Source organism: Pteropus alecto, unplaced genomic scaffold (assembly GCF_000325575.1).
Source record: "Pteropus alecto unplaced genomic scaffold, ASM32557v1 scaffold57, whole genome shotgun sequence".
Lineage (NCBI taxonomy): Eukaryota > Metazoa > Chordata > Mammalia > Chiroptera > Pteropodidae > Pteropus > Pteropus alecto.
In genome coordinates, this window is record NW_006442508.1 from 6,843,799 (window position 1) to 6,870,711 (window position 26,913).

Sequence of the window (26,913 nt, forward strand, 5' to 3'; positions counted from 1 at the left end):
TTGGTTGTCCTTCACATTCTTCACTTGTAAAATACATGGTGGACAAATTTGTTAATTATCTACAGATACACTTTACGGAGATGCTAAGGAGAACAGAGCATGGCAAGTACGTATGCAAAACGCCTGTACTTTTGTGAAATCTATGCTACGAAAATTTTAAGAACAGAAGAAAATCTTGAAATCCTGTAGGTACAACTACCCGAATTACACCCAGAAAGCCAAGGGCCAGTGAAGTTAAGAGTCCCAAGTAATCCAGAAATGCATGAGCAAGTGCAAACAGTAGTGGCATATAAGAATAAGAACTCCAGGTCTCAAGAAGCCACCTCCACAACAGACTGGATGCAGTATAAGAAAGTCTGCAATTATGAACCCATAAAGGTAAATTGCGTCTACAGCCATGCCACCCTGAACGTACCCAATCCCATTTGATCTCGCAAGCTAAGCAGGGTCAGGCCTGGTTAGTATTTGGATGGGAGACCACCTAGGAAGACCACGTGCCGTAGGCGTTTAAAAAAAAAAAAAGTAGATTGCTTAATCAGACTGTAAACTTAACAAAGCCAGAACCATTGATCTTTTAATTCCTCCACCCTAGCATACTGTGCATACTTACTAAATCTTTGTTGCACAAATGATGAATAAACTAAAACAAGTGATCTGAGTCTTATATAACAAATAAAAGTGTATAGACTCTTTTCTACCAGGAAATATAAGTATACATAGAGGTATACATATACATATAAAACAATATATGTATTTCTCTAAAAGGAGCAAAATTCACATGTTACAATCTCACCAGCAGGGACTTACACCTATCCGTGTTACTTTTCGCAGTGACAAATAAAATTAAGGAACAGCTATCCTATGTGATTACTTGGAATAAAGACAGAATGGAAAAACGTTTTCTCATACAACTAAAATAATGGGGGGTAAATTCCTTTCCCACAATCTATTATTAATCACTAAAGATTTCATTTAAGTCTCTTACTTACATTATTTTAATTAACAAACAACTATATTGCATATATTTTGTGCAATTTTTCATTCCAGGTGTTTACCAATGTGGAATCATGCAAATATTATGGAAAACAATATTAGTTCTCTAAGATTAAAAAAAAAATAAGTAAATGAAGAGCTTTGGTAAAAAGGCAGTTACATTTTTAATTTTCTGAGGTAGTAATCAAAATATAATATTTATCTCAGAAGTACAGTACATTCTTTAAAGATCTTTTTGCTTCCTCAAATACTGATCATCACCATTGTAATTACTACCAACAAAACCTTTTGGAGGACCTAACAGGTGCAAGGTGTAGTGTGATATGTTTAAATTATAAGGCAACAGCCTCTGCCCTCAAGATTATGATGTAGTTGGTGAGAAAAAAGGCAATAATAACACAAATAACCAGAAAAATGAAAAAGGTCTTCCACTTAAGAGGACTTGAGATGGGACTTGGATAAATAGAAGATAGAAGAACTGTTAGGCACAGCAAGAGCGAAGCTTCAAAGGCAGAAAAGTGACAAGTATTTTTAAGCAAAGGGGTCTGAATAGTCATTAGATGGTATCCATTGTGTGTACAACCGTATTATTTAAGCTGTTCTCACCTACTTAGGCAACCCAAGCACATCCTTTCCAAAACTAAGGCAATGCAATCAGAGGCTGATACAGAAACATTCAGATCTGAGTTTTGGCCCATGTTTAACAAACAACTGGCTTACTAGGTGACCTCAAACAAATATCTCCTTATCCTCATTCTCCACAAATGAAAAATTGATTCTTTTTTATTACTAAAAAATTACTCAATGCATGGGTAATTATTATATATATGTATATTATGTATGTATATTATATATAATATATATGTAGAACAAAACTGTTCCAAAAACACACCAAGCCCCCTTCCGCCCCAGGGCCTTTACACATGCTGTTCCCTCTACATGGAATGGGCTTTCTCTGCCCAATATTCCTCATACTCCAGATCTTGAGTATTTTTAGCACGGGGAAGAAAAAAAAGTAACCATGTGAGGTGACAGCTATGTTAATGAGCTTGATCGTAATAATAATTTCACAATATATGTCAAAACATCACATTGTACACTTTAAATATACACAATCCTACTTAAATAAAGCTGGAAAAAAATAAAAAATAAAAAAACATTGCTCATACTTCAATCCTTGGATAAACAAAGGGTTTCCCCAACTCCTTCCTAACATTCACCTCCCTCCAAATCAATATAGTCTATACTTTTACCACCAAAGTTTCCTTAACTCAGAAAATTTGGTCTCTTTTTTAACTGCCCCTCTAGGGTAAGGCTATCATGCCTATCCTCATCAACAAACACTTAACAGAAACCACTAATTACAGAAGTAGCTTCAAAGATTTCTAAGATTCCGCAGCCCAGTAATTTATGATGGAACAGAGAGAAATAAACCTCAGGTTACAAAAATCATGATGTCAAATACAGTTCTTTTAAAAAAAAAAATGCAACAAGCTATACACTTCCAATTAAGACAAGTTTCTTTCAAGATAGGCAGGTGGGAAAAAAGAGGTGGAGAGAAACACTATGTTAATGTCAACTGTAATGCCATTTCTCAGACATCCCAGGAATTCTTTCCATAATTGCCTTCAGTGCCTACTGCACAGTCTTTTGAACATATTCAGTGGAAGAACAGCTAAATAAAGCTTTGATGGAAATTTGACTTTCTGATATCACTAAAAATTGCTGAGAGCTAAATCTTCTGAATAACTTTTCTGAACAAAAACACTGATTTTTCTTACAGCCTTTGTCTCTCTCATCATAATACAAATAATCAAGGAATAAACCACTATATTAATATAGCTGGATCCTAGAGTGTTTTTCTAAACTTTTGATTAAACTCCCTCTGCATAATTACTGATAATGTACTATTCTCCATAAAATGTTTTACATGCCTAACAACCGTTTAACACAGAAGAATAAAAAGTTAAAACTGAAACGGGAGTAGAGACAGGGAAACAGGGAATAGTGATCTTTACCCATCCTAAGGGACCAAGCTAAAATAATTTCTTTGGTGGGGCAGGGATCTTCAGCTCCTAATGAGAGTAGAATAGACTATAATGATTTTTAAATCTGCTTTCATGTTTGAGGACTCTCATATACAATCATTGAGTATCGTGATATAGTTGGCATTTTACAGCATATAACAAAAGACGGCATTTCTTCTTTACATTTCTTTTCCTCTCACATTCTACATTTAAAACCTTTATGTGTTGAACAACTAAAAGCAATGTGTGATCAGGGATTAGATCTTGGACTTGGCAAGGGAAGGAGGTTGAGAAATAGCTATAAAGACATCAGCGAAAAGATGAATGAAATTTTACTACAGACTATAGATTCTATAATAGTATTGTATCAGTGTTAAATGTCTTGATTTTGATCATCGCACTGCGGCTACAAGGGAGAATGGTCTTATTCTTAGAGTATACATAATGACTTAGTTAGTGGTAAAAGGGTAATATGTACAAATTACTCTCAACTGGTTCAGAAAATAATATGCATATAAAGAGAAAGAGACAGAGACCAAGAGAATGATAGAGCAAATGAGGGGAAAAAAACATAGGTAATTTGTAAATCTGAGTCAGTTACTTGAGAGTTCCTTGTACTATTCTTGCAACTTTTTTGTAAGTTTGAAACTATAGCAAAATATAAAGTTACAAAAAAATTTTATGAATGTGGATGGAAGGAATGTTATTCCCCCCACATCTGTCTTAAATAGATATCTGCTTCCTAGAGAAAAATAGTAAATGCTATTAATAATTATGGATAATTTGGCAAACTAAGGGGGTAAATCAGACCCTAGGACTTCAGACCTGCATCTTGGCCATTTTAAGTGGCTAATACTGAAGAAGTTCAGATCTAGGACAGTAGAATAAGAAGTCAGATAAGAATTAGAAGTAGAAGAGACATAAAGGAAATTGAGACACAAAAGGGGAAGTTGATACTACCTTATTTCAGAAACAAGGAAACTCAACTGCCAATAAGAAAATGAGTTTTCATGGATAATATAGCTGAAACTTTTCAAAGCCAAAAAAATTCCCTTCTACACTAACCACTTACTATCTCTTGAACATGTGTATCTGTACCACGTTTTACAAGCTTGTGACTTATCTGGTAACCTATAAAGTCTGATGCAAATGCTTCCAATTGCCCTGAAGTAAAAAAATAATTAAAAAAATATTTTTTCCACCCCACACTCACTCCCCAGAATCATAGGAAGTGCTGAAAGATACAAACCTTCAGGTAGGGATTAGAAGGGTCTGTAAACCTATGCTTTCCGTTCGGGGGCGGTGGGGCGGGGGGGAAGTGAGGGTGAGTAGGGAGTAGGGGGAGCACCTAGTCTAAGGATACAACCAAGAGAGAAACATCAGATAACCTCAGAATTTTAATAGGCTCTTATTCCTCTATCTCTAAGAGTCTCCAGGTTCCCAGGACTGGTCAAGAAAACAACCACCTAAGAGGACTTGAGATGAGACTTGGATAAATAGAGGATAGAAGAACTGTTAGGCACAGCAAGAGCGAAGCTTCAAAGGCAGAAAAGTGACAAGTATTTTTAAGCAAAGGGGTCTGAATAGTCATTAGATGGTATCCATTGTGTGAACAACCATATTATTTAAGCTGTATAAGTGTTCTCACCTACTTAGGCAACCCAAACACATTCTTGCCAAAACTAAGACAATGCAATCAGAGGCTGACCCACAAGACCCTATAGAAATAGGAGAGGTTGCCCAGGATATTTAAGAGACTCATATCATACTCGTAACTGATTACCTCAACTATCCTCCAGTTAACCTGGATTAAAGATTAAAATTTCAATCATCTCATTACAAACAATGCTCAACTTCACTACAATAAGAATGACATGATAAAGGAGGCACCTGTGGCATTATGGGAAGAGCAATGAACTTAAGAGTCAAAATACCAAGGTTCAAATTCTGACTCTTCCCCTTATTAGCAGTGTGACAACCTTTCTGGTTGTCACGGTTCATGATGTATGTTTTAAATAAACCTTCCATGCCTGCTTCTAAGGCCACAGTCTCCCTAACTCTCCTTCCATTCATCCATCCATCCATCCAGCACCTACTGAGTATCTACTTTGCACTGGGCCCTCGGAAATGCAAAGATGGATAAGCTATGAAGCCTACCTGCAAAGAGCTTCAAGTCCAGTGGGGAACACAGGTATGTAAATAGTCAGGCAACCAAGATGTCATGATAAAAATATGTGCAGGGCTGAGGTGCAATGGGGATTCTACTTTTAGTGGGAAAGATATAGGAATGGCTTCAGAGAAGGTTGGGATTGAGCTGAGTTAGGAAAGATGAGTGTTTACCAGGCAGTAAACAAATTTTTGACAGATAAAGAGACAGTGGCTATATAGATAGGTTCTGGCGGGAAGATAGAGAAGGATATCACTCCAAGTAGATTGAACAATATTTGCAAGGGCACAATGTGAAAGAGCAATTGCAGGTAGAAGATATGGCTTGGGGAGAAGAAAGAAGGATGGACAATAAGGTAATTACATCGAGCACCTTGCATTCCAGGCTAAGGAGTTTTAACTTGATCCTAGAGAAGACATAAAGCTACAGGTTTTCAATATCTGATAACACTGTATAGAAGAAAGATGAAGATTCAAGAGTAGAATCAGGAGAGCAGTAATCCACCCTAAGAGAATGGTGTTGGTAGCTGCCATAAAGTTCTAACAAAGAGAAGGACACTCCTCAGGACTTGGTAAAAGATCAGATGTGTGCTGGGGTTGAAATAGATATGACTAAAAAGGAGTTAAGAGTGTAGAGAAATAGAAAATGTATATGAAAGTAATTTCTAAACTATATACACAGATTGAAGAAGCTTATTTTATAAAATCCAATTAGATAATGGCAGAACCAGGACAAAAACCCTGTCTAGTGTTCATTTTCTTCCATCACGAAGAAAATTTTAAAAATTCATAACTGAATGTAATAAATAAAAATAGGGAATGTAGTCAGTAGTAGTGTAATGGCTATGTATAGAGCCAGAGGGGTGATAATCAGAGGGATTATTTCATAAATTATATAAATGTCTAACCAATGTATTGTATACTTGAAATTAGCAACAAAACAAAATAAAATGCTTAAAAAATCCTCAAGTTAAAAAAAAACTTATCTGTATTATAGAAAGATTTAATAGAATTTTTTCTAATTTTCCCTGGAGTACTGAGGTTGTCTCAAAGATAGGCTTTGAAGAAATTAGCCCTGTAATACATTAGGTGTATGACCTTGTGCAAGTTTTTAACCTTTCTAAGCCTCACGTTACTCATTTTTTAAATAGGGGTACTAATAAGACAATATAAAATTGTTTTGATGAAAAAAAAACACATAAATTATTTAGCACAGTGTCTGGCATGTATTTGGTGCTCAATAATTTATATCATTATTACTAGTGATTTGCAAAAAAGATTTAAAATATCGGGCCTATTAGACTATTATCCTGGGAAAGGCCTGCTTACAAGGTTGGCTCTTGGCTTGAACTTGGATTTAAGGACGGTTCTACTATTCCCAGCACTGATAAGAATGGCTCATCAAGACTAAACAGTTTGTACACACAATATGGTTTATGATGAACACCTGCTTGCTTTCTGGAGTCTGCAACTTTGGTACATTTTAGGCAAAGGATGCCCATGTAGTTAGCCTCCAACAAAAGCCTTGGGCACTGAGTCTCTAATGAGCTTCCCTAGTAGACAACATTTCATAGTTGTCACAATCCTATGCTGGAGGGATTATACACACTTTTTGTGACTCCACTGAGAAAAGACTCTTGCAAGCTTGTGCCTGGTTTCCTCCATACTTAACCCATGCACCTTTCCCCTCTGCTGATTTTGCTTTGTCTCCTTTCATTGTAATAAATCACAGCTGTGAGTACAACTACATGCTGAGTCCTGTGAGTTCTCCTAGGAAATCACTGAACCTGGGGTGACCTTCAAAATCTCTGACACAATTAGTCTCCCTACTACTCGACCTTATAAACTATTTGCCAGTTTCCATACTGGAACAGTATTACAACAAACCAACCAAATTAGTAGTACAAAGTCTAATTATTAAAAGTTACTGATTTGTTAGCTAATAATAGTTGCAGACTTACAGACTACTTGACATTTTTTTATTCATCATCTCAACATAGAGAAATCTTTCCACTCCTTCCTTGTTTTTCCACTGAAAATAGTAAATGTATTACTTTACCAACCAAAAAATGGCCACAGATTTGTTTACTTCTCTCAGTTAAAAATAAACAGTTGCCCATATTAAAAAGTTTAAGATAAAAATCTGACAGGCCTTTTTCCTGATTAATCTCTAGCCCTGCTCTTCTCAAGATTCCATCTGTTCCACACAAAGCCTCCACTGGAATATCAGGTGATCCAACCTATGTGTCATTTAGTTGCCTGACCAGAAAGCAAGATCACCTACAAAATCCTCTTTCTTCTGTGTTATTATGAGTAAGATCAAACAACATAAACTGCCAGGAAGATCTATTACCAATTCACTAGAATATGCAGAATCATGAGCTAATTGAGAGCAGTAAGAGCAAGTAGGACAAACCAAAGGCTGGCCCACAGAGGAAACTGAAACACAGGTTTTCCAATATCAGGCTTGGAAGAAATTTTTGGCTTGACTGAATATCTCATCCTCCAGAACAGAATTTCTCAGCATACTTCAAAAAGCACAATAAACTGTACTTAACGGAAAAAATTTTAATAAAAGCCTGTTGCCATCATGTCCAGAGACCCAGGAGAGATGGATGTCTGTTTCACTTTATGATTGAGAGTTTAATAAAGCACTAGTGGCACCTAACTACCATGAAGAAACTAGGAATCATAACTATTAAATCAATCAATAGCCTACTCACTGTTTTTCTTTTAAAAACAGAACTATGAACAACTACAATAAATGTCTCTAGGGCTATTTATTTTAACCGTTGAATACCCCCTATGGTTTATCTAATCCATCCCTAGAGTCCTACATTTTTCACAAATATTATATTTACACTTGATTTTAGCCAAAAGGCTGAGAAAGTGATATATTATTTTTAAAATACCTGTTTATTCTCATGGGTTACCCATGTCATGGCCCTTTCTGAATCACAGGTTCTATGGCTAGGGAGATGGGAACCAAAACATTCATCCATGGAAGACAAAGACCTGAGTACATTAACCCAAACAGGGAAGAAACAACAGTAAGGTGCCACCGGGCTTACTTAAGAGTTATCATTCAGGACTTCCGCCCCATATTCTCAGAATGTTTATTTTTTCAAGAATTCAGATTTTTATCTTAAACTTTTTAATATGGGCAATTGTTTATTTTTAACTGAGAGAGGTAAACAAATCTGTGGCCATTTTTTGGTTAGTAAAATAATACATTTACCACTTTCAGTGTTACTATTATTTCTATTCTTTCCTTAGACTTATTATATTAAATTCAAATTATAATAAATTATAAATTATAATAAATCATTACCATACAGCAAAAATTTATTAATGTTTCCCCAAAATATGTGTTTTAGATTTTAAAATAATTCATATTTTGGTCTTATCCTTTTGGAATCCTGAATTTTTCAGATTTAACAAATGAAATACAGCACATATGCTATATATTACATACCAATCCCAGCAGAAATTGGGACAGCCCCACATAATTAAACACGTTAATATTTCTACACATACACACATAAAAAAAGTTCACCCTGAGTAGGATAAACAAAGACTAAAAGTAGCCTCATCTCCAGTCAACTAAGAGTTTTTGAAGTTTTGGTCTTCAGCATTTTGGGGTTTAGGAAGGTGGATAAAGAACTATAGCCCTAAATTACATAAACCTGCAGAATTCTACAGCAGAAATTAACAGAGCTGAAGACTGCCACTGAGAAGCAATGCCATTCAGGCTGAACTAGGGGATCAAAATCACAGAGACAGCACTGGCAGCAAAAAACAAAAACAAAAAATGAAAACAAGGAAATCGACTGCTGAGGAAGGCGCTCTAGGAAAAAAGCAGAATTAAAACAACACCAAACCTCAAGATCACCAACAATCCACTGTAACCAACTAAACAATAGCATGTGGTCAACCAAAGGCAACCTCGTCTCCAGTCATTCCCTGGGACCCAAGAATACTTCTGGTCGGGAGCACCATGGTTGGACCTGCAGTACTATACAATGCATTCTCAACGTGTCGAGAGAAAAAGATGGGCCAGAAGTGACGATACATTCATGCACCTCATCTAGTGGTAAAACCAGAGGCTAAAACAACTGAAAAGCCAAGAAGATGCTAAAAACACACCTTCCCTATGCCACATGGTCACTGACCAGGTTTTTAATGGGCCGCTTCTCCCTGCTCAAAGGAATGCTGCAGTAGCTACTTGTCACCAAAAAAAACAGTCAAGTAGTTCTGCTTTAGGTCAACTTTAGTAATGTGTTACATCCACCAAATCACTAACCAGTTTTATGTAACTTCTACCTAATAACCAAGAAATATTCATAAAAAGCAATGGACATAGACACAGTTTATAGTGCTAAAGAATACTTTGATACATAATACACTAATTTATGGGAAAGAGCCATGTACACAATGTACTTAATGAATTCGATAAGGATCTAATTTGTTTTTGCTAACAGATTAACTCAGTAGGCTGACATAAAATGTATACCCATATATACTAAACCCATAATTGAGAGACTTGTGAATAATTTCTATCCGTATCCTAAACATTATCTTTCAAATCCAAATGATAACACATCATAACCTTAACTTCATTAACCTAAAGCTTATTCCTTAAGATTTGGTGGGGGATGAGGAGGGAGGAGTTGGGAGACAGTATCATAAAACAGTATCAACACAGAAAGCAGCAAAGTAAATTTTGATTGTCTCTTACCTCTGCTCGACCCTCATAATAGGTTAACATGGACTTCGTTAGTACAAAAAGCCTCTCTTTGTAGTTTAAAGGCGATGTTTTCTTTTTCTGCTGTGATCTTTTAATAAGAATCTCTTCTAGAATAGTGTTCAAATTCATCTCGGTCTTCTGGTCACTCCTTTTCCTGCCATTGAAGATTCGAGTATTCTAAAGCGAGAAAATGAACAGTTGAAATAAAACGTGACATTTTAATTTTCCAAGAACGCTGTTATTTCAAATTACCAAAGCAGACTTTATCCTCACCACAGCTGTAGCCAATGAATATGACTGTACCTGGATTGAGAATGCCCAGGGCACAAAAGCTCAACCTTTCTTTCCCCAGTCTCATTCGGTTCCTCTATATCCCAGCATTCGTAAGAAAATCTAATCGAGGTTTGTCATGACAATGATTCACCTTTTTTTCCCTCCTCGGCATCCCTTAACCTTCTGGCACACTCTTCTGCTATTTGATTACAGGGAAATAAATATCTCAGATGAAAAAGTACATTTAATCACCTGCATGGCTGGTTTAGCCTGGTATTTAAATTGCTTCAGGATCTTGGTACACAAAATGGATGAGCACATAGACATGGTAGATGTGTAAACAAAATGAATTACCACAGTGGTGGATGGGATTCAGTCTCCAGCTCTGACAAGGATGTAATCTTAATCAAATATCCTAGTCACCAGACACACAAGGATGTTCTCTGATGTCTACATCACCACACTGCACAGTTCTCTTCTCAACCATAAGAGGAAAGGAAACCCACCCAGTGACAGCTAACCTACTCAGGGTACATCTAAATAAGGCCCTCAGCAATATATTTGGTGCCTCTACACCCAGACTATCCACACCTAGCTAAGCCTTCTAAAATTCAACAAAATTTAACTCTCTGAAAACCTAAAGATATTCAGAAAAGGCTTAAAGATTCTTATCTGAGACAAGTTCAATTAACAACAGTCTCTCCTCCCCTTCCTTTCACCACACCTTTATAAGTCATTGCATATCAAACCATAAAGGCAATGGGAGTCATATGAAGAATATAAGGGTCATCTGATAGCATAGCCAGAGACCTGACACTGAGTTAGCCATTGAAGAATTCTACCATCTTCATGCCCAACCTGACACCTCAGAAGCACCCTTGCAACTCCCTATTACCGATTTGCCATCAATCAATCAGGCCCCTCCACTTTCCATGCAGTCACTTTACAACAGCTTAACCTCTGTATACCAGTTGCATTGTTTATAAAATATGAAACTAAATGCCACAAAATTATTGTAACGTTTAATGAGATGTAAGAAAGAACTTGTTATGAAAACACTACACAAATATTTATTATCGTTTTTTTAATTCCATTTTTCCTAGCGCAGAGCATTACAGTCTGGACTATAATTGCAGCTTTCCAATTGGTCTTCCTTTTCCCAGGTTCTTGCCTCATTTTATTCAAACTACATACTCCTCATTCCCACTGAATCACTCTTCAAAAATACCACTTTCATCATGCCATTTCAATCATCAGAAATCTTCAGTGCCTCCTCAAAGCCTCCCTACTACCTGCTGGATAAAGTCAAAACTCTTAGTTTGACACTGGAGCTTGTCCACAATCTGCCTGCAACCTAACATCCAACGTTTACTTCCACTGTTCCCCAACCACACCTAGTCAAGATACTTGGCATTCGATCCCTGGCCTAGAGAGTCTCCTCTCTCGACCTGTGAAAACTCCATTAGCTCAAAACTCACTTCTTCAATGAAGCCTTTCCTGATGACTCCAATTAGCTAAAAACCTTCTGATTCCTGTACTCATGATCTCTGTATCATTCATCATAGACCTCATCAGTCTTCCATATTCTATAGCAATTAATATAGATATAGATATAGATATAGATATATATCTTAACTTTCACCTAGATTTTAAGCTCCTAAAGAAAGAGTTTTCTACCTAAGGAGATTTTTTTTAATGCAGATTTCCTGGACCCACACCCAGATATTTAACTGGTCTGGACTGAGGCCCAGGGAATCATGATTTAATGTGCAGATAGATTTGAAAACCACTAATTTAAAGAAAAAAATCAAGCTCTTACACTAATTCTTTATACCACTCTTGGTGTATATGGCAGCCTCTCAATAAGCAGCTGGATAAAGGACACAATTAACCCATTAGCTATCCTAAGTTCAGAAGTCAGAGAAAAGCTCTTATTCCTTTTGCATCTAAGCTGGTCCTCCTTACTCTAAACCAAAATTTTGGTACTCTATTATTTTTTTTCTGAGAATCTGTTGATGTGAAAATACCACTTCTTTGGAGATCACCTTTTCATCTTTGTGCAATATATCCTCAATGAGGGGTAAAAACGATGACTTATAAGAATGGATCATAAGAAAAAAAGCAAGCTATGCCCCGGAAAACAGGCTGTATGCAAATGTGTAGTTCCCAGCCCAGCGAGTAATACCACAGTTACCAAATGGAAGGCAGACTTTTGAAAGGCCCTGGAGGATAAGTGGAGCATGGTTCATGGGCAGTTCCAGAAGCAAAAGGTCTCAACATCAGGGGCAAGAGATTCAGAAAGCTTAAAATGCGGGTTTCATACAGACTCACAAATATAGTGGACAATTTGGTGACGAACAGAGGGGAGGAGGGTTGGGGGACTGGGAGAATGGGGTGAAGAGTTAAAGAAGTACAAATTAGTAGTTGACAGTTGGTCACAGGGATGGGGAGCATGGTAGAGGGAATGCAGTTAGCATTAATATAATGGCTAGGTGGAGGGCCAGGGGAGGGAAGGAGCAAATGGGGGGATCGTTTTATGAACTATATAGATGTCCAACCAGTGTACTGTATACTTGAAACTAATTTAAATAAATAAACACTTTTAAAAAAAAAAAGTAGGGTTCATAAAATGGATCAAAATTCAGAATGGCAATCATCAAGGGCAATACTAGAAGTTAGAAAATAATGAAGAAAAATTCCAAATGAAGTTGGTTTCTAATCTAAAATTCTATACTCAGCCAAACTATAAATGCAGTGACAGGAGAATAAAGACATTTTTCAAATATGCAAGGCTTTAAAATTTTTATCTCCTATTTACCTTTCTCGAAAAGCTACTTGAGGATGTACTCTACCAAAATAAAGAAGTAAACCACAAACTACATGAAATCCAGGAAACAATGATTCCGACACAAAAGATTGCTGAAGAGAAATCTCCCAGATGATGGTGAAGGAAAAACCTAAGATGACATTGAGCAGTAAGCTAAGAAAGCAACGAGGCCAAATCAGGTCAACTTAGAAGCTTTTTGGAAAGAATTCTTTCAGGAGATGAACCTGAAGGTATTCGGAGAAGATTTATAAAAAATCAGTAAAACTTAGTTAACTAAAATAAAATTAAATAAAATAAATCTATTAATTATAGGGAAAACAAAAAAATATACAGAAAAGAAAAATAATCACAGTATGCTACAGAACTCAGCTACAAACAGCGTCTAGAATATCATACTAAGGTAAACAATAAATAACGATCTTACTACTAATACAACTATATTGGGGGTAACTGAGTGCAGGAAATGTGCTCGTGTGTGGGCGGGGGTGTGCATTGTGAAAGAGAGCTATATCCCCCATAGTATTAGCAGGAAGTCAATAGAGCATATCTAAAATTGAAAAAGCAAGAAGTGGCAGCATAAATATGTTACTTAGAAATTGACGGCACTAAAACAATTTTTAAAAATAAAGATGGTTGCCTCTGAAAATCATAAAATTATTGGAAGACAGCAGTATAAAGGTGTATGTTCTCTGCTTTCCTTCCCAAAAGTCTATTCAAACTATAAAACATGAAGACCAGAGGAAAATAATCCCATCTTCCAAAGAACGAAAGATGGCCTTCAGCCCCAGACTATAAAGTATGAAACACACACCTGTCAAACACTGTGAAAAGTGGACCAAAAGAAAAGAGGAGGCTGAGAGTAGATTTCCCTAAAAGTAAACATTATTATCCTGAAAGGTCAAGCCAGTGACCTTTTGATAAGATCAATGAAATCCAGAGGGATAAACAAGCATTGGAGAATCAGGGAGTATTCCTATAGAATTACTACTTATACAGAAAAAATAATAAAAATTATAATTACCATTATCAAGCTTTTACTCTTTCGTTATATACTGTTCTAAGCATTAAGCACTTTAGATGTATCAAATCATTTAATTCTCTCAACAAACCTTCTCAAGTAGGTACTAGTACTACCTGTATTTTACAAACCACGTAGTAAGAATAAGAGCCAGGTTTTAACCCAGGCAATCTAACCATAGAGCCAGCACAATTAACCACTACATTACATGGCCTCTCTAGGGAAAGGGAGAAAAAGCATAACAGGCCACTTTTGGCCTCCTAGTTTGGGGAGAATGCTGAAAACAACTGGATTCAATCTCTAGATTTTAACAGAGATAATTTCTGACTTTCCAAGGCATCACTAAGAGGCATACCAACCTCTCAGTATCAAAAACTGAAGGGAGATATTCTCTCTGAATAAAGGAAATAATAGTGTTGATGTTCTACATTAGAAAATGAAAATAAAACAAAATATCAGAGTACTCTATCTTAATCTTCCAGTGATTCTCCACACCACAAATAGCTGACCTGTTCAGACATAGGAATCATAAAGAAACCAACTCTCAGTTACAAACATCTTCTTTAAATAAAAATCAAAACTACAACTTAAGTACTTTTCTCTGTATCTCACTGGAGTTGAACACAAGAACACTATTCTCTTTACCTTAGCTACTAATCATTAAAAGTTGGGAAACCTTAATAGACAATCCTATTGAACCACAAAGACCCCAAATTGCCAAAGCAAACTTGAGAAAGAAGAACAAAGCTGGAGGCATTATGTTCCCTGAATACAAGCTACATTACAAGGCTATAGTAATCAAAATACTATGGTACTGGCATAAAAACAGACACATAGATAAATGGAACATAATAGAGAATGCAGAAATAAACCAATGCCTGTATGGTCAATTAAGTTACAACAAAGGAGCCAAGAATATACAATGGGGAAAGGACAGTCTCTTCATTAAATGGTGTTGAAAAACTGGACAGCCACATGCAAAAAAAAAAAAAAAAAATGAAATTGGACCACCGTCTTATACCATACACACAAAAGAACTCGAAATGGATTAAAGACTTGAATGTAAGATCTGAAATTAAAAGTTCCTATAAGAAAACATAGGTAGTAAAGCACCTTGACATAGGTCTTGGCAATGATTTTTAGATATGACTCCAAAACAAAAGGCAACAAAAGCAAAAATAAACAAGTGAGACTATATCAAACTAAAAGGCTTCTGTACAGCATAGGAAACCATCAACAAAATGAAGAGGCAACCTACTGAATGAGAGAAAATATTTGCAAATCATAGATACAATTCATTACCAAACGAAATCTAATTTAAAATGGGCAGAATATTTGAATAAATATTTTTCCAGAGAAGACATACAGATGGCCAACAGGTACATGAAAAGAAGCTCGACATCATTAATCATAAGGGAATGCAAATCAAAACCACAATGAGATATCACCTTATACCTGTTAGGAAGGCTATTAAAAGGACAAGAAATAGTAAGTACTGGCAAAAAAAAAAGTGGAGAAAAGAGAACGCTTGTGCACTGTTGGTGGGAATATAAATTGGTGCAACCACTATGGAAAACAGTATGGAGGTTCCTCAAATAAATTAAAAATAGAACTACTACATGATCCATCATATTCTACTTCTGGGAATTTATCTGAAAAAAAAACAAAAATGTTAACTTAAAAAAGATTTATGTACCCTCATATTCACTGCAGCATTATTTACAATAGCCAAGATATGAAAATAAGCTCAGTGTCCATCAATCGATGAATGGATAAAGATACGGTGGGGCGGGGGGAGTGGGTATATGTGTGTGTGTGTGTGTGTGTGTGTGTGTGTGTGTGTGTATACACACACACACACACACACACACACACACATACAATTGAATATTATTCAGCCATAAAAAAAGAAAAAAATCTTGCCATTTGCAACAATGGATAGACCTAAAAGGCATTATGCTAAGTGAAATAAGTCAGATAGAGAAAGACAAACACTATATAATGTCACTTTTATATGTGGGTTCTTAAAAACAAGAAGGAGAAAAAAACCAAGCTCAGAGAAAGAGAGAGCAGACTGATGGTTGCCAGAGGCAGGGGTTGGGGTTTGAGGCAAAGTGGATAAAGGGGATCAAAAGGTACCAACTTTCAGTAATAAAATAAATAAGTCCTGGGGATGTAATGTACAGCATGGCAACTACAGTTTATAATGTTATACTGCATATTTGAAAGTTTCTAAGAGAGTAAATCTTAATGTTAACTGGACTCACTGTGATCATTTTGCAATACATCAAATATCAATCGTTACGTTGCACGACTGAAACTAATATAATGTGACAGAAACCTCTTAAAGAGGTCACATCCGTGAGTGGATTTTCACGGTGATGGACCTGCTCACTCTGAGCATCAGTACAGATTTGGCTGCGTGCAGGAGGCACCAGGAACTTACAAAGAGATATTATTGGAGTGAGGGCATAGGTACGACCCGCTCTATACAGAAATGCTGGTGGTATCCATTGTTCCCTGTTGAGCCCTCCCCGCTAACAGTGCACCAGACACAGCGCCACCATAGCCATGATGATATCAAACCATCAAACTAGATAACAGAGGTCTCTCCTCCCAGAGGATTGCCTAAAACTCCGCCTCTCCCAACTCACGGCCCCACCTGAGCCATATCCAGGTGTGTCCTTGGGGAGTCAGGTGATACTTGCTGAGCCAACTCCAAAACTCATATTGGTGTCAGCTGGCCTCAGTTTCTGGTGTGGCCTTTTGAGACAACTATAAGCACAGCATCTGTGGATTGTTTGTTGAATCTTAACGGAAGACCCCAGAGGGGCAGAGGCTTGGGCTAAATTTGGCCTGCAGCTGAACCCCTCTCAGGACTGTACCACTGGACACCTACTTCACAAATCCACACTAATAAGACCAGGAGACTTAGAAGCTTCGCTTAGTACATAGAAACAGACACGGAAAGGCAGCCAAAATTGGAACACAAAGAAGCAGAAACCATATGAGAGAACAGAACAGAGATCCAGATATAATGGAGTCAAGCAATCTAACAGATGCGGAGTTCGAAACACCGGTCATAAATAAAAATGCTCAATGAATTTTGAGGAAGTGTAGATAAAATCAACAAAGAGATAAAAAACAAAAATGGAAATGGAAATTATAAAAGGGAATCAGTCTGAAATGAAGAACACATGATCTGAGATGAGAAGTGTATTAAATGGAATAAATAAAGTGAATAAAGAAAAGGATCAAATGCCCTATCTACAGGATGGGAAAGCCAAGAATACTCAATCAGAATGGCAAGAGATAAGATGCCAAGACTAAAAATAATTTAAGGAGCATATGAGACACTATTAAGGGTCCAAATATCCATCTGATTGGCATAACTGAAGAAAATCAAGATGCTAAACAGCTGTTTGAAGAAATAATGATGGAAAACTTCCCTAATCTGGTAAAGGAAATGGACATAAAACCCCAGGAAGCTCAGAGAATTCCAAAAATCAGGGATCCAAAGAGGCCCATACCAAGACATCATAATTTAAATGTCAAAGGTTAAATGCAAAGAAAGAGTATTAAAAGTAGCAAGAGAAAAAAACAAATAATTACTTATAAGAGAATGCCCATAAGACTGGCAGCTGATTTCTCAAAAGAAACTGTGCAGGACAGAAGGGTTTGTCACAAAATATTCGATGTGATGAAGACCCAGGATCTACAACCAAGAATACTTTATCCAGCAAAGCTATCATTTAGAGTTGAAGGACACATAAAGAGCTTCCCAGACAAAAATAAGCTACAGGAATTTATCACCAGCAAGCCGATATTACAGGAAATGTTGGAGGGACTTCTTTAAGAAAAAGCATGTATCAAAAACAGGAATAAAGAATGGTAACAACTACATTCCTATCAATAAATGTCTTAAATGGAAAAGAATTAAAAGCTCCAACAAAAAGAGAGAGGGGCTGAAAGGATAAGAAAACAAGACCCCTACATATGAAAAGGAAGGGGATGGAAAAAGATATTGCTTTGATGAACCTAGAAGGTATGTAAGTCAGACAGAGAAAGATAAACACTATATGATTTCACTTACATGCAGAATCTAAGGAATAAAATGAACAAACTAATCAAAAACAGACTCACAAATATAGTGGACAATTTGGAGTTGGACAGAGGGCAAGGGGGTTTAGGGAGATGGCAGAATGAGGTGAAAGGCTAAAGAAGTACAAATTACTAGCTGATGGATGGTCACGGGGATGGGGAACACAGCATAGGGAATGCAGTTGGCATTAATACGTTGGCTAGGTGGAGGGTCAGGGGAGGGAGGGTGCAATTGGGGGGATCATTTTATAAACTATATAGATGTCTACCCAGTGTACGGTATACTTTAAACTAAATTTTAAAAAAAGTTTGGAAAACTTAATGCATTAGTCTTTGAACACTAATAAGCTGAAGTGGATAATGGAAACTGTCACTGTTTTGCCCCTGAAATCCAAACCACCAAGAAGTTACAATCTCTGTCCAGTGTTGCAAATCTAAAGGCACTCATTTCGTGATCTGGCATTTTTAGCCAAAAGAGTTTAGTACCTTTTTCATCATAAAAAGGTTCTGCCTGGGGCAGGGGGAGTGAGGGGGGTAATAAGTAGCTTTTGTGCTGTCCATCATAGTCTATACAATCTTTCACGGTATTTTTAATCAAGGGAACAGAGATGCTAAAGTAGTCTGAGACATGAAAACAAAAGTGGCTGTGAGTTACCAAATGATAGTATGGTAACAGGTACAGTAAGTAAGCAACAAATGGCCTAGTTATCAGGGTAGAGAAAGGATAAGCTCCTTACAGGAAGGAGCAGAGTGATTTAAGGTTGTTGAAATTCTCATCTTATTAGGTTGAGTCCATGTGAAATTGCCAATATCCAGCACTATTTTACCTACAAAATCAGCAATATTATTTAACTCAATCTAACACTTGGTAATGCCCTAAGATTAGCAGAGTTTAGTTAAAGTCCCTGGCTTCAGAACTTCTACATCAAAACACATTGCCCATTATACATCTCGTCATGGGTTTATGACAAAGTTAGTGTCTGTTTGCAATTTTAAGAAATCTAGCATGAATAAACATCAGACTTCCATTTATCCAAGAAATCAAATGCTGTGTGCCTGCCAACAATATCTGTAGGTCATATTTCAGTTCAAAAGGACCTAAAATGGGTAGCTATTATATAAGAACAAATCTAACCATGCTTTCTGCTTAAGCCCCAATTTTCTTTTGTAGGAGGGGAATTAAGTATTGGAAATACAAACAAAAGAAAATAATTGCTAAGCTGGCTTCTATCAGAATAAAGGGTTCATTCTAGGCTCCCAATCAGAAATGGAGCTCTTCCAGAATTAAGCACATTTTACCTCTCAGAAGAATGTAATACGGTAGCCTTCCTTATTTATTAAAGTTACCCAGTGAGGACCTGTATTTTCTTAAAAGTCTTAACTATTTCTCCTTTCAGCTAGTTGATATGTGGTAGGCTACAAAGTTTTGGGTACTTGTCTGCTGACCTACTGAAGCTACACTGGTGAGGAATCCAAGCATCAAGATATCTAGTAAAACCCTCATCATTCAATACCACCTAAAGGGAAGAAGATAAGATAAAACACCTTGGAACAAAAGGTAAAAGTTACAGAGGCCAGTTGACTTGCCTCCTAGTAATGTACCCCCAACTCCAGTCCACTAACATATGGAGAGTGATTGGGCTGCAGGGGGCAAGTAAGCCTGGAAATAGACTGAGCAGTGCTGCACTAAGGAGAGTAGTTTCTTATTTTCCATATGCTACAGGTATATGCACAGCTATGACATGTACACTATTTAATACAGGTTCGGGTCTACACTGCAATTCCCTCCTGTGGTCTTTGGCTGTGATTGGGTTTGGGAGCCTCCCCGTTAGTAAAGAGGAATGAAAAATAGAGATAAAAAAAGTAATGGATAAAGGAAGATGTTTTAGAAAAGAAGCCATGTGTGCAATACTTCCAATAATCCATAAATATATTTACTATACAAGAGATTCATAGTTAAGCTGTCTTAAAGAGCAAAAGTTATCATAACATAAAAATATTCATTAATCAAGTGACCACATAGGCCCCAATCAAATATCCCTCCTACACTACTAGGTTCTGCTCTGTTGGTCATTCATCTTTCGTGAATGAGAAATGCAACAGTCAATAATACAGTCGCAAATGAAATGTCAAATATTTAAAAGATGAGACTTTTCAAGAAGTCAATGAGAGTGATGTTGGAGAATTGCTCCAATCACACTCAATGCCACTGGCAAATGAAAATCTTGCAGTTAGCGAGCTAGTAAAAAATAAAATAACATAATAAAAGTGTCAAAACAAAATACAAAATGATTCATGATTAAAATATTAAGATTCACTGTAGAACACCCTTGTCCTCCTCCCCACACACACCTATTCATTCTCCCTTCCTCCTGGACACATGGGCTAGAGAGGATATTTCTCAGCCTTCTTTACATTAGAAGGCCATCAAAGTTAAAGCCTGTTAAAGAACAAAATTCAACTCAGTACATTTGAAGATCTAATTGACTTTATTACTTGACCCCTGAATTGGGCAGCATGACATCTAGCAACTAGAAGGGTTCTCCAATGAGCTGTATAAAACAAAAGGTTTTTGAGGCAAAAAAAAAAAAAAAACGTATAGGACTAAGAAATTAAAAGAGTGGACTATTTCAGGCAAGAATACCTTCCCTGAGACAAGGGTCTTAGCAGGCAGTGTTGATTGGGAGATTCCATCCTTGGGACAGTCTGAAACTGCAATTAAGCTATTTATTAAGTTTTGGTGTGAGGACATGGCTTTAAAAAAAAAGTGACTCCATTTTAGCCTATTGTTTCTTTACTTAACAAGCCAAAAGGATGTGAACAGAGTGCTATGTGGATTATCTTCAACTTAAAGACAAGCTACTTTCTCAAGATTTAGAGCATTTCCCACCTTCCCACCAGCTGGAAAGTACACATGGCAGGCTCAATTTTCCTTATGCATTCCGGGCATCACCTAAGGGAAAAAAGAAGAAATAAAATGGAACTGGCACCTGGTCCTTGAATAACTTCATGGAGCAGGGCTGCCCCACCAGCCTAGTTAACCGACATTGTAAGAAAGAAATACACTTCTATCTTATTTTTGAAATGACATACAATGATTCTTTGTTATAGTGGCTTAACCTTTATTCTACTTAATAGATACACCCTTGCAAAAACTGATAGCTTTCTAATGATTTTGAAAAAACGGTCCTCTTTACACTTGTGCTGACAAATTCAAACATAAAGTGAAGTAAATCTTTATCATGCATTTTCATCGGAAAAAAATATCTCAAGAAAACAATTAATATTTGATTCACCCTTTGTTCTAAAGGTTAGCAAGTGTAATCTAAGTGGTGCCATATATGAGATAAAATAAACATGTTTTCACTTTATTTTTCAAGATAAACTCTGAATCATACTGGGTTTTTCTTTTCTTTTACTATTTACTATGAAATTTAAGTCAACTGACGTTAAGTGACAATATTCTGGCACTAATTCTTCCCACATGTGGGAATTTCCTATAAAACAAATATTTCTCTTTCTGCTTCTTGCTACTTCAGAGTGAAACGATAACCAGAGAAAGCAGGCATGAATAACAAGTGGTTAAAGTGATTTTCAGCACCTTTTACTAGGAGAAAACATGAGAATAAAGAAATTTAAAAATTATACATAAAATAATCAATTACCAATATGTGTTCCTTGGCTGTAGTCTTCTAAATTGTTTTTAATGAAGAACATTCGTCTATGTCAACATACTTTCTTATTATTTTCAAAAATAGGAATAAAGAATCCAAGTCATTATTACATTCAATTTTTTTTTACAGAATGAAAAAATATTTTAACAAGAATTTCAAAAACAAAAACTGAGAGATTGAGGAGGATTCAATAAATTTTAAAAGTCTTAGAGATATCTCAACTAGTTGAAATGTATGAGACATTGTGGCAACCCAAATACTAACTGGATAATGATAATATTAAGTTTTTAAGGTAAGATTTGTTTGATGATATTAAGATTTGATAATATCAAGATAGTGTTACATTGTTTTAGAGTTTTGGGGGTGTGGTAATGGTATTGTGATGTATTTATAAGAGTTCTCATCTTTTAGAAATACATACTGAAAATTTTAGACATAAAATAATGCCTGTGATCTGCTTCACACTTCAGAAAGGAGTACTTGGGAGTAGAGACAAAACTGTTCTGAGTTGATAACTATTGAAGCTAAGTGATAGATACAGGAGTTTATTATACTATCCTATTTTTGTTTAGGTTTGAAATTTTCCATAAGAAAAAGTTTTGAAATATGTTTAAGCATTTTCCCTTAAATGGTTTTCCACGTTCCTGTCACCTAATATTTTGGAACTGGTAAGAAAGAGAATTGAAAAAGGTGAAAGGAGGAAGAGAAGGAAGGGAGGGGGAAAAGAACTACAGCAGACAAATAAAAGTAGAAAAAGGTGGTGGACTCTCCTTCATAATAATGTCTTCCTCAAGGATGTTTGTACCACCCTATCTAGCTCATCATGAAAACTCTTCTAATGATTCCTTGAGTCAACTGAGCCACACAATAATAAAATGTAATGTGATGCCATCTCTTCAGACAAACAGGAATCCATGACTCTAGCAATCAAAAATAAAACCATGATCTATGCAATATTTGTCCTTGTTATAACTCCTCCCTTCCCTTTATTTCCTCTCCTTTCCCTTGTTTAAATTTCATGGAAGCAGAAGTTTGCATTTCAAGTTTACAGCATGATAAAATGAAAATTCTGCACAGATTAACATAGTCACAGTGCACAGTGGGCAGTCAGGTAAAGTGTGTATATTTAAATTGCAGTCCCTTTACAAAAGAATCATTAAAAAAGATTACCAAAGGTGAGCTTCAAAACTGAAACTAGAGCATACTAAAACAAGAAGGCAAACTTGACCAGAGAAATAGTTACCCTTACTTCTAAAGTTTGTGGAGCTTGGTTACTAAAGAATTTCCAAAACTGAAATGCCAGCTATTATATACTTGATCTCTAATAATAAAAGAGTAAACTGAAAAAAATACTAATTCCATATAAAATATTCTCATACATCACTTGTAAGAAATAAAAATTATAAACTACATCAAAAAGTATCATGGATATAAGCCATGATCTAACTGCTGTTTGGAAGATGTCCAGTTCCCTTTTCCATATGCCCTATCTCTAATGAAGTAATTGATAATGCACTTTTCTATTCTTCATTCTAACCATCATTGTCATTATATGGCCCATGTAATGACATGTAATGCTCCTGTTTTTAAAAATGGATCCAAGTTCACTGACATTCCCCCATTAAGGGTCAGAGTCTACATCTCTTTCACCTTGAATCTGAGTGGGCTTTTGACTCCTTTGACTAATATAATACACAGAAGGGACATTATGTGGCCTCTGAGTCTAGGTCAGAAAAGGCCAAGTAGCTCCTGCCTAGCTCTTCTGGACTCTCATTCTTCCAACAGTCCCTCTTAGAACCGAGCTACCATGCTGAGAGAAGCTCTCGCCAAATGGAGAAGCCACTTATAGGTGTTCTAGCGCAGAATTCCAACTGATATCAGCCTTCATATCATCCCAGCCTGGGAATCAGACATATGAGTGAGAGAAACTTCGGATGATTCCAGTCTCAAGCTGTTTGATTCGTTCCATCTATCAAGATTTTCAAGACAAAAGCACATTGTGGAGTAGAAACCTCTCACCAACCAATTCTTTTTTTTTTTTTTTTTTAATATTAGTTTCAGGTATACAGTACATCGATTAGAAATTTACATGGTTTATGAAGTGATCCCTCTGATTACTCTAACACCCAACTCTACATATAGCCATTACAGTACTATTGACTATATTCCCTATGCTGTACTCTACGTCCCTTTGACTATTTTGTAACTACTAATTTGTACTTCATCCCTTCACCTTTTTTGTCCAGCCGCCCAGTCCCCTCTGGCAATCACCAAATTGTCCTCTGTATCTGTAAGTCCATTTTCATTTAGTGTGTTCCTTTTGTTCCTTAGATTCTGCATACAAGTGATATCATATGATATTTATTTTTCTTTGACTTACTTCACATAGCGTAATACCCTCCATGTCCATCCATAACATTGCAAATGATAGGATTTTATGTTTTATGGCTGAGTAATATTCCATTGTATATATGTACCACATATTCTTTATCCAATCATCTATTGACGGGCACTTACATTGATTCCATATCTTGGCTATTGTGAATAGTGCTGCAATAAACATAGGGGTGCATAGATCAATACAAATTAGTGTTTTGGTTTTCTTTGGATAAATACCCAGGAGTGGAATTACTGGGTCAAAAAGTACTTTTATTTTTAATTTTTTGAGGAACCTCGAAACTGTTTTCCATAGATCATATCAATAGATGCAGAAAAAGCGTTCGACAAAATCCAGCATCCATTTATGATAAAAACTCTCTGCAAAGTGGGAATAGAGGGAACATACCTCAACATAAGAAAGGCCATATATGACAAACATACAGCTAACATCAGACTCGGTGAGGAAAGGCTAAAAGCATTCTCCTTAAGATCAGGAACAAGACAAGGATGCCCACTTTCAACATTCTTCTTCAACGTTGTATTGGAAGTCTGAGCCACGGCAATAAGACAAGAACGAGAAATAAAAGGTATCCGAATTGGAAAGGAAAAAGTAAAATTGTCATTATTTGCCAGTCACATGATACTATATATAGAGAACCCTAAAGATTCCACCAAAAAACCATTAGAACCGATCAATGAATTCAGTAAAGTATCAGGATACAAAATTAATACTCAGAAGTTGGTTGCATTTTTATATACCAATGATGAACTTTCAGAAAGAGAAATTAAGAAAACAATCCCATTTATAAGTGCATCGAAAACTATAAAATACCTGGGAATCAAATTAACCAAGGAGGTAAAAGACCTGTTCTCAGAAAATTTCGTCATTGGAAAAAGAAATTGAATACATGTAAATGGAAGCATATATCGTGCTCATGGGTAGGAAGAATCAACATCATTAAAATGGCCATACTACCCAAAGCAATCTATAGTTTCAGTGCAATCCCTATCAAAATACCAATGACATTTTTCAGAGAGCTAGAACAAACAATCCAAAAATTTATATGGAACCATAAAAGATCCCGAATAGCCACAGCAATCTTGAAAAAGAACAAAGTTGGAGGTATCACACTACCTGATATCAAACTATACTACAAGGCTACAATAATCAAAACATCATGGTACTGGTATAAAAACAGATACATTGATTAATGGAACAGAATAGAAAGCCCAAAAATGAATCCACGCCTATATACTCATTTAACATATGACATAGGAGGTAAGATTATACATTGGAATAAAGACAGTCTCTTCAATAAAAGTGTTGGGAAAAGTGGACAGATTCATGGAAAAATAAAGAAACTGGATCATCTTCTTACACTGTATACAAGAACAGATTCAAAATGGATTAAAGACTTAAATGTAAGACTCAAAACAATAAAACTTCTAGAAGAAAACATAGGCAGTAAACTCCCTGATATTACTAACAGTCATTTCTTTTTGGCTATATCTCCCCGGGCAAGGGAAACAAAAGAAAAAATAAACAAATGAGAGACTACATCAAACTAAAAAGTGTTTGTACAGCAAAGGAAACTATCAACAGCAACAACAACAAAAGACAACAGACTAATTGGGAGAAGGGATTCGCTAATGATATATCTGATAAGAGGTTAATAACCAAAATATATATAGAACTCATACAACTCAACAACAACAAAAAAATCCAATTAAAAAATAGGCAGAAGACTTGAACAGATACTTCTCCAAAGAGGAAATACAGATGGGCAATAGACATATGAAAAGATACTCAAGGTCACTAATCATCAGAGAAATGCATATTAAAACCACAATGAGATATCACTTCATGCCTGTCAGAATGGCTATCAATAAATCAAAGAACAACAAGTGTTAGCGATAATACAGAGAAAAGGGAACCCTCATACATTGTTAGTGGGATTGCAAACTGGTACAGCCACTATGGAATATATTACGGAGGTTTCTCAAAAAATTAAAAATGGATATACCTTCTGACACAGCAGTTGCACTTCTGGGTATTTATCCAAAGAAAACCAAAACAATAATTTGTAAAGATCTATGCACTCCAATATTCATGGCAGCACAATTTACAATAGCCAAGATATGAAAGCAACCTAAATGTCCATCAACAGATGATTGGATAAAAGAAGTTATGGTGCATATATACAATGGAATATTACTGTCATTAAAAAAAAAAATGAAATCCTACCATTTGCAATGACATGGATAAACCTAGAGATTATTATGCTGAGTAAATAAGTCAGAGAAATATAAATACCATATGATTTCACTAATATGAAAAATCTAAGGAACAAAAAGAACAAACTAATCAAAAACAGACTCACAAATATAGAGGACAATTTGGTGATGGACAGAGGGGAGGGGTTGTCAAGGGTCTGGAAGAATGGAGTGAAGGGTTAAAGAAATACAAATTAGGATGTGGTTCCATAGTGTAGCGGTTAGCACATCTGCTTTACAAGCAGGAGATCCTGGGTTCATGCCCCAGCAGAGCCACGGTCCATAGTCTACAGCTATGCCACCCTGAACAAGCCCGATGTCTGATCTCGGAAGTTAAGCAGGGTCAGGCCTGGTTAGTACTTGGATGGGAGATCACCTAGGAAGACCAAGTGCTGTAGGCATAAATAATAATAAATAATAATTTCAAAAAAGAA

The 26,913-nt window shown here is 36.2% G+C and overlaps 1 protein-coding gene and 2 pseudogenes across 4 annotated transcripts in view; 2 read left to right on the forward strand and 1 right to left on the reverse strand.

The window, feature by feature from the left end:
• The window catches only part of TEC (tec protein tyrosine kinase), a 124,976-nt gene that overhangs the window by 67,030 nt on the left and 31,033 nt on the right, over nucleotides 1–26,913 (reverse strand). For 3 of the 4 annotated variants that reach the window (XM_025040292.1, XM_025040293.1, XM_006922483.3), the window contains exon 2: nucleotides 9,925–10,110. In XM_025040292.1, coding sequence (XP_024896060.1) covers nucleotides 9,925–10,062 — 138 coding nt within the window. In that variant the 5' untranslated portion in view covers nucleotides 10,063–10,110. Of the gene's footprint in view, nucleotides 1–9,924; nucleotides 10,111–21,042; nucleotides 21,108–26,913 lie in introns of those variants that run through there. The other variant, XM_015597496.2, reaches the window with a different exon arrangement.
• LOC112471528 lies at nucleotides 388–506 on the forward strand (annotated as a pseudogene).
• On the forward strand, nucleotides 26,765–26,880 carry LOC112471565 (annotated as a pseudogene).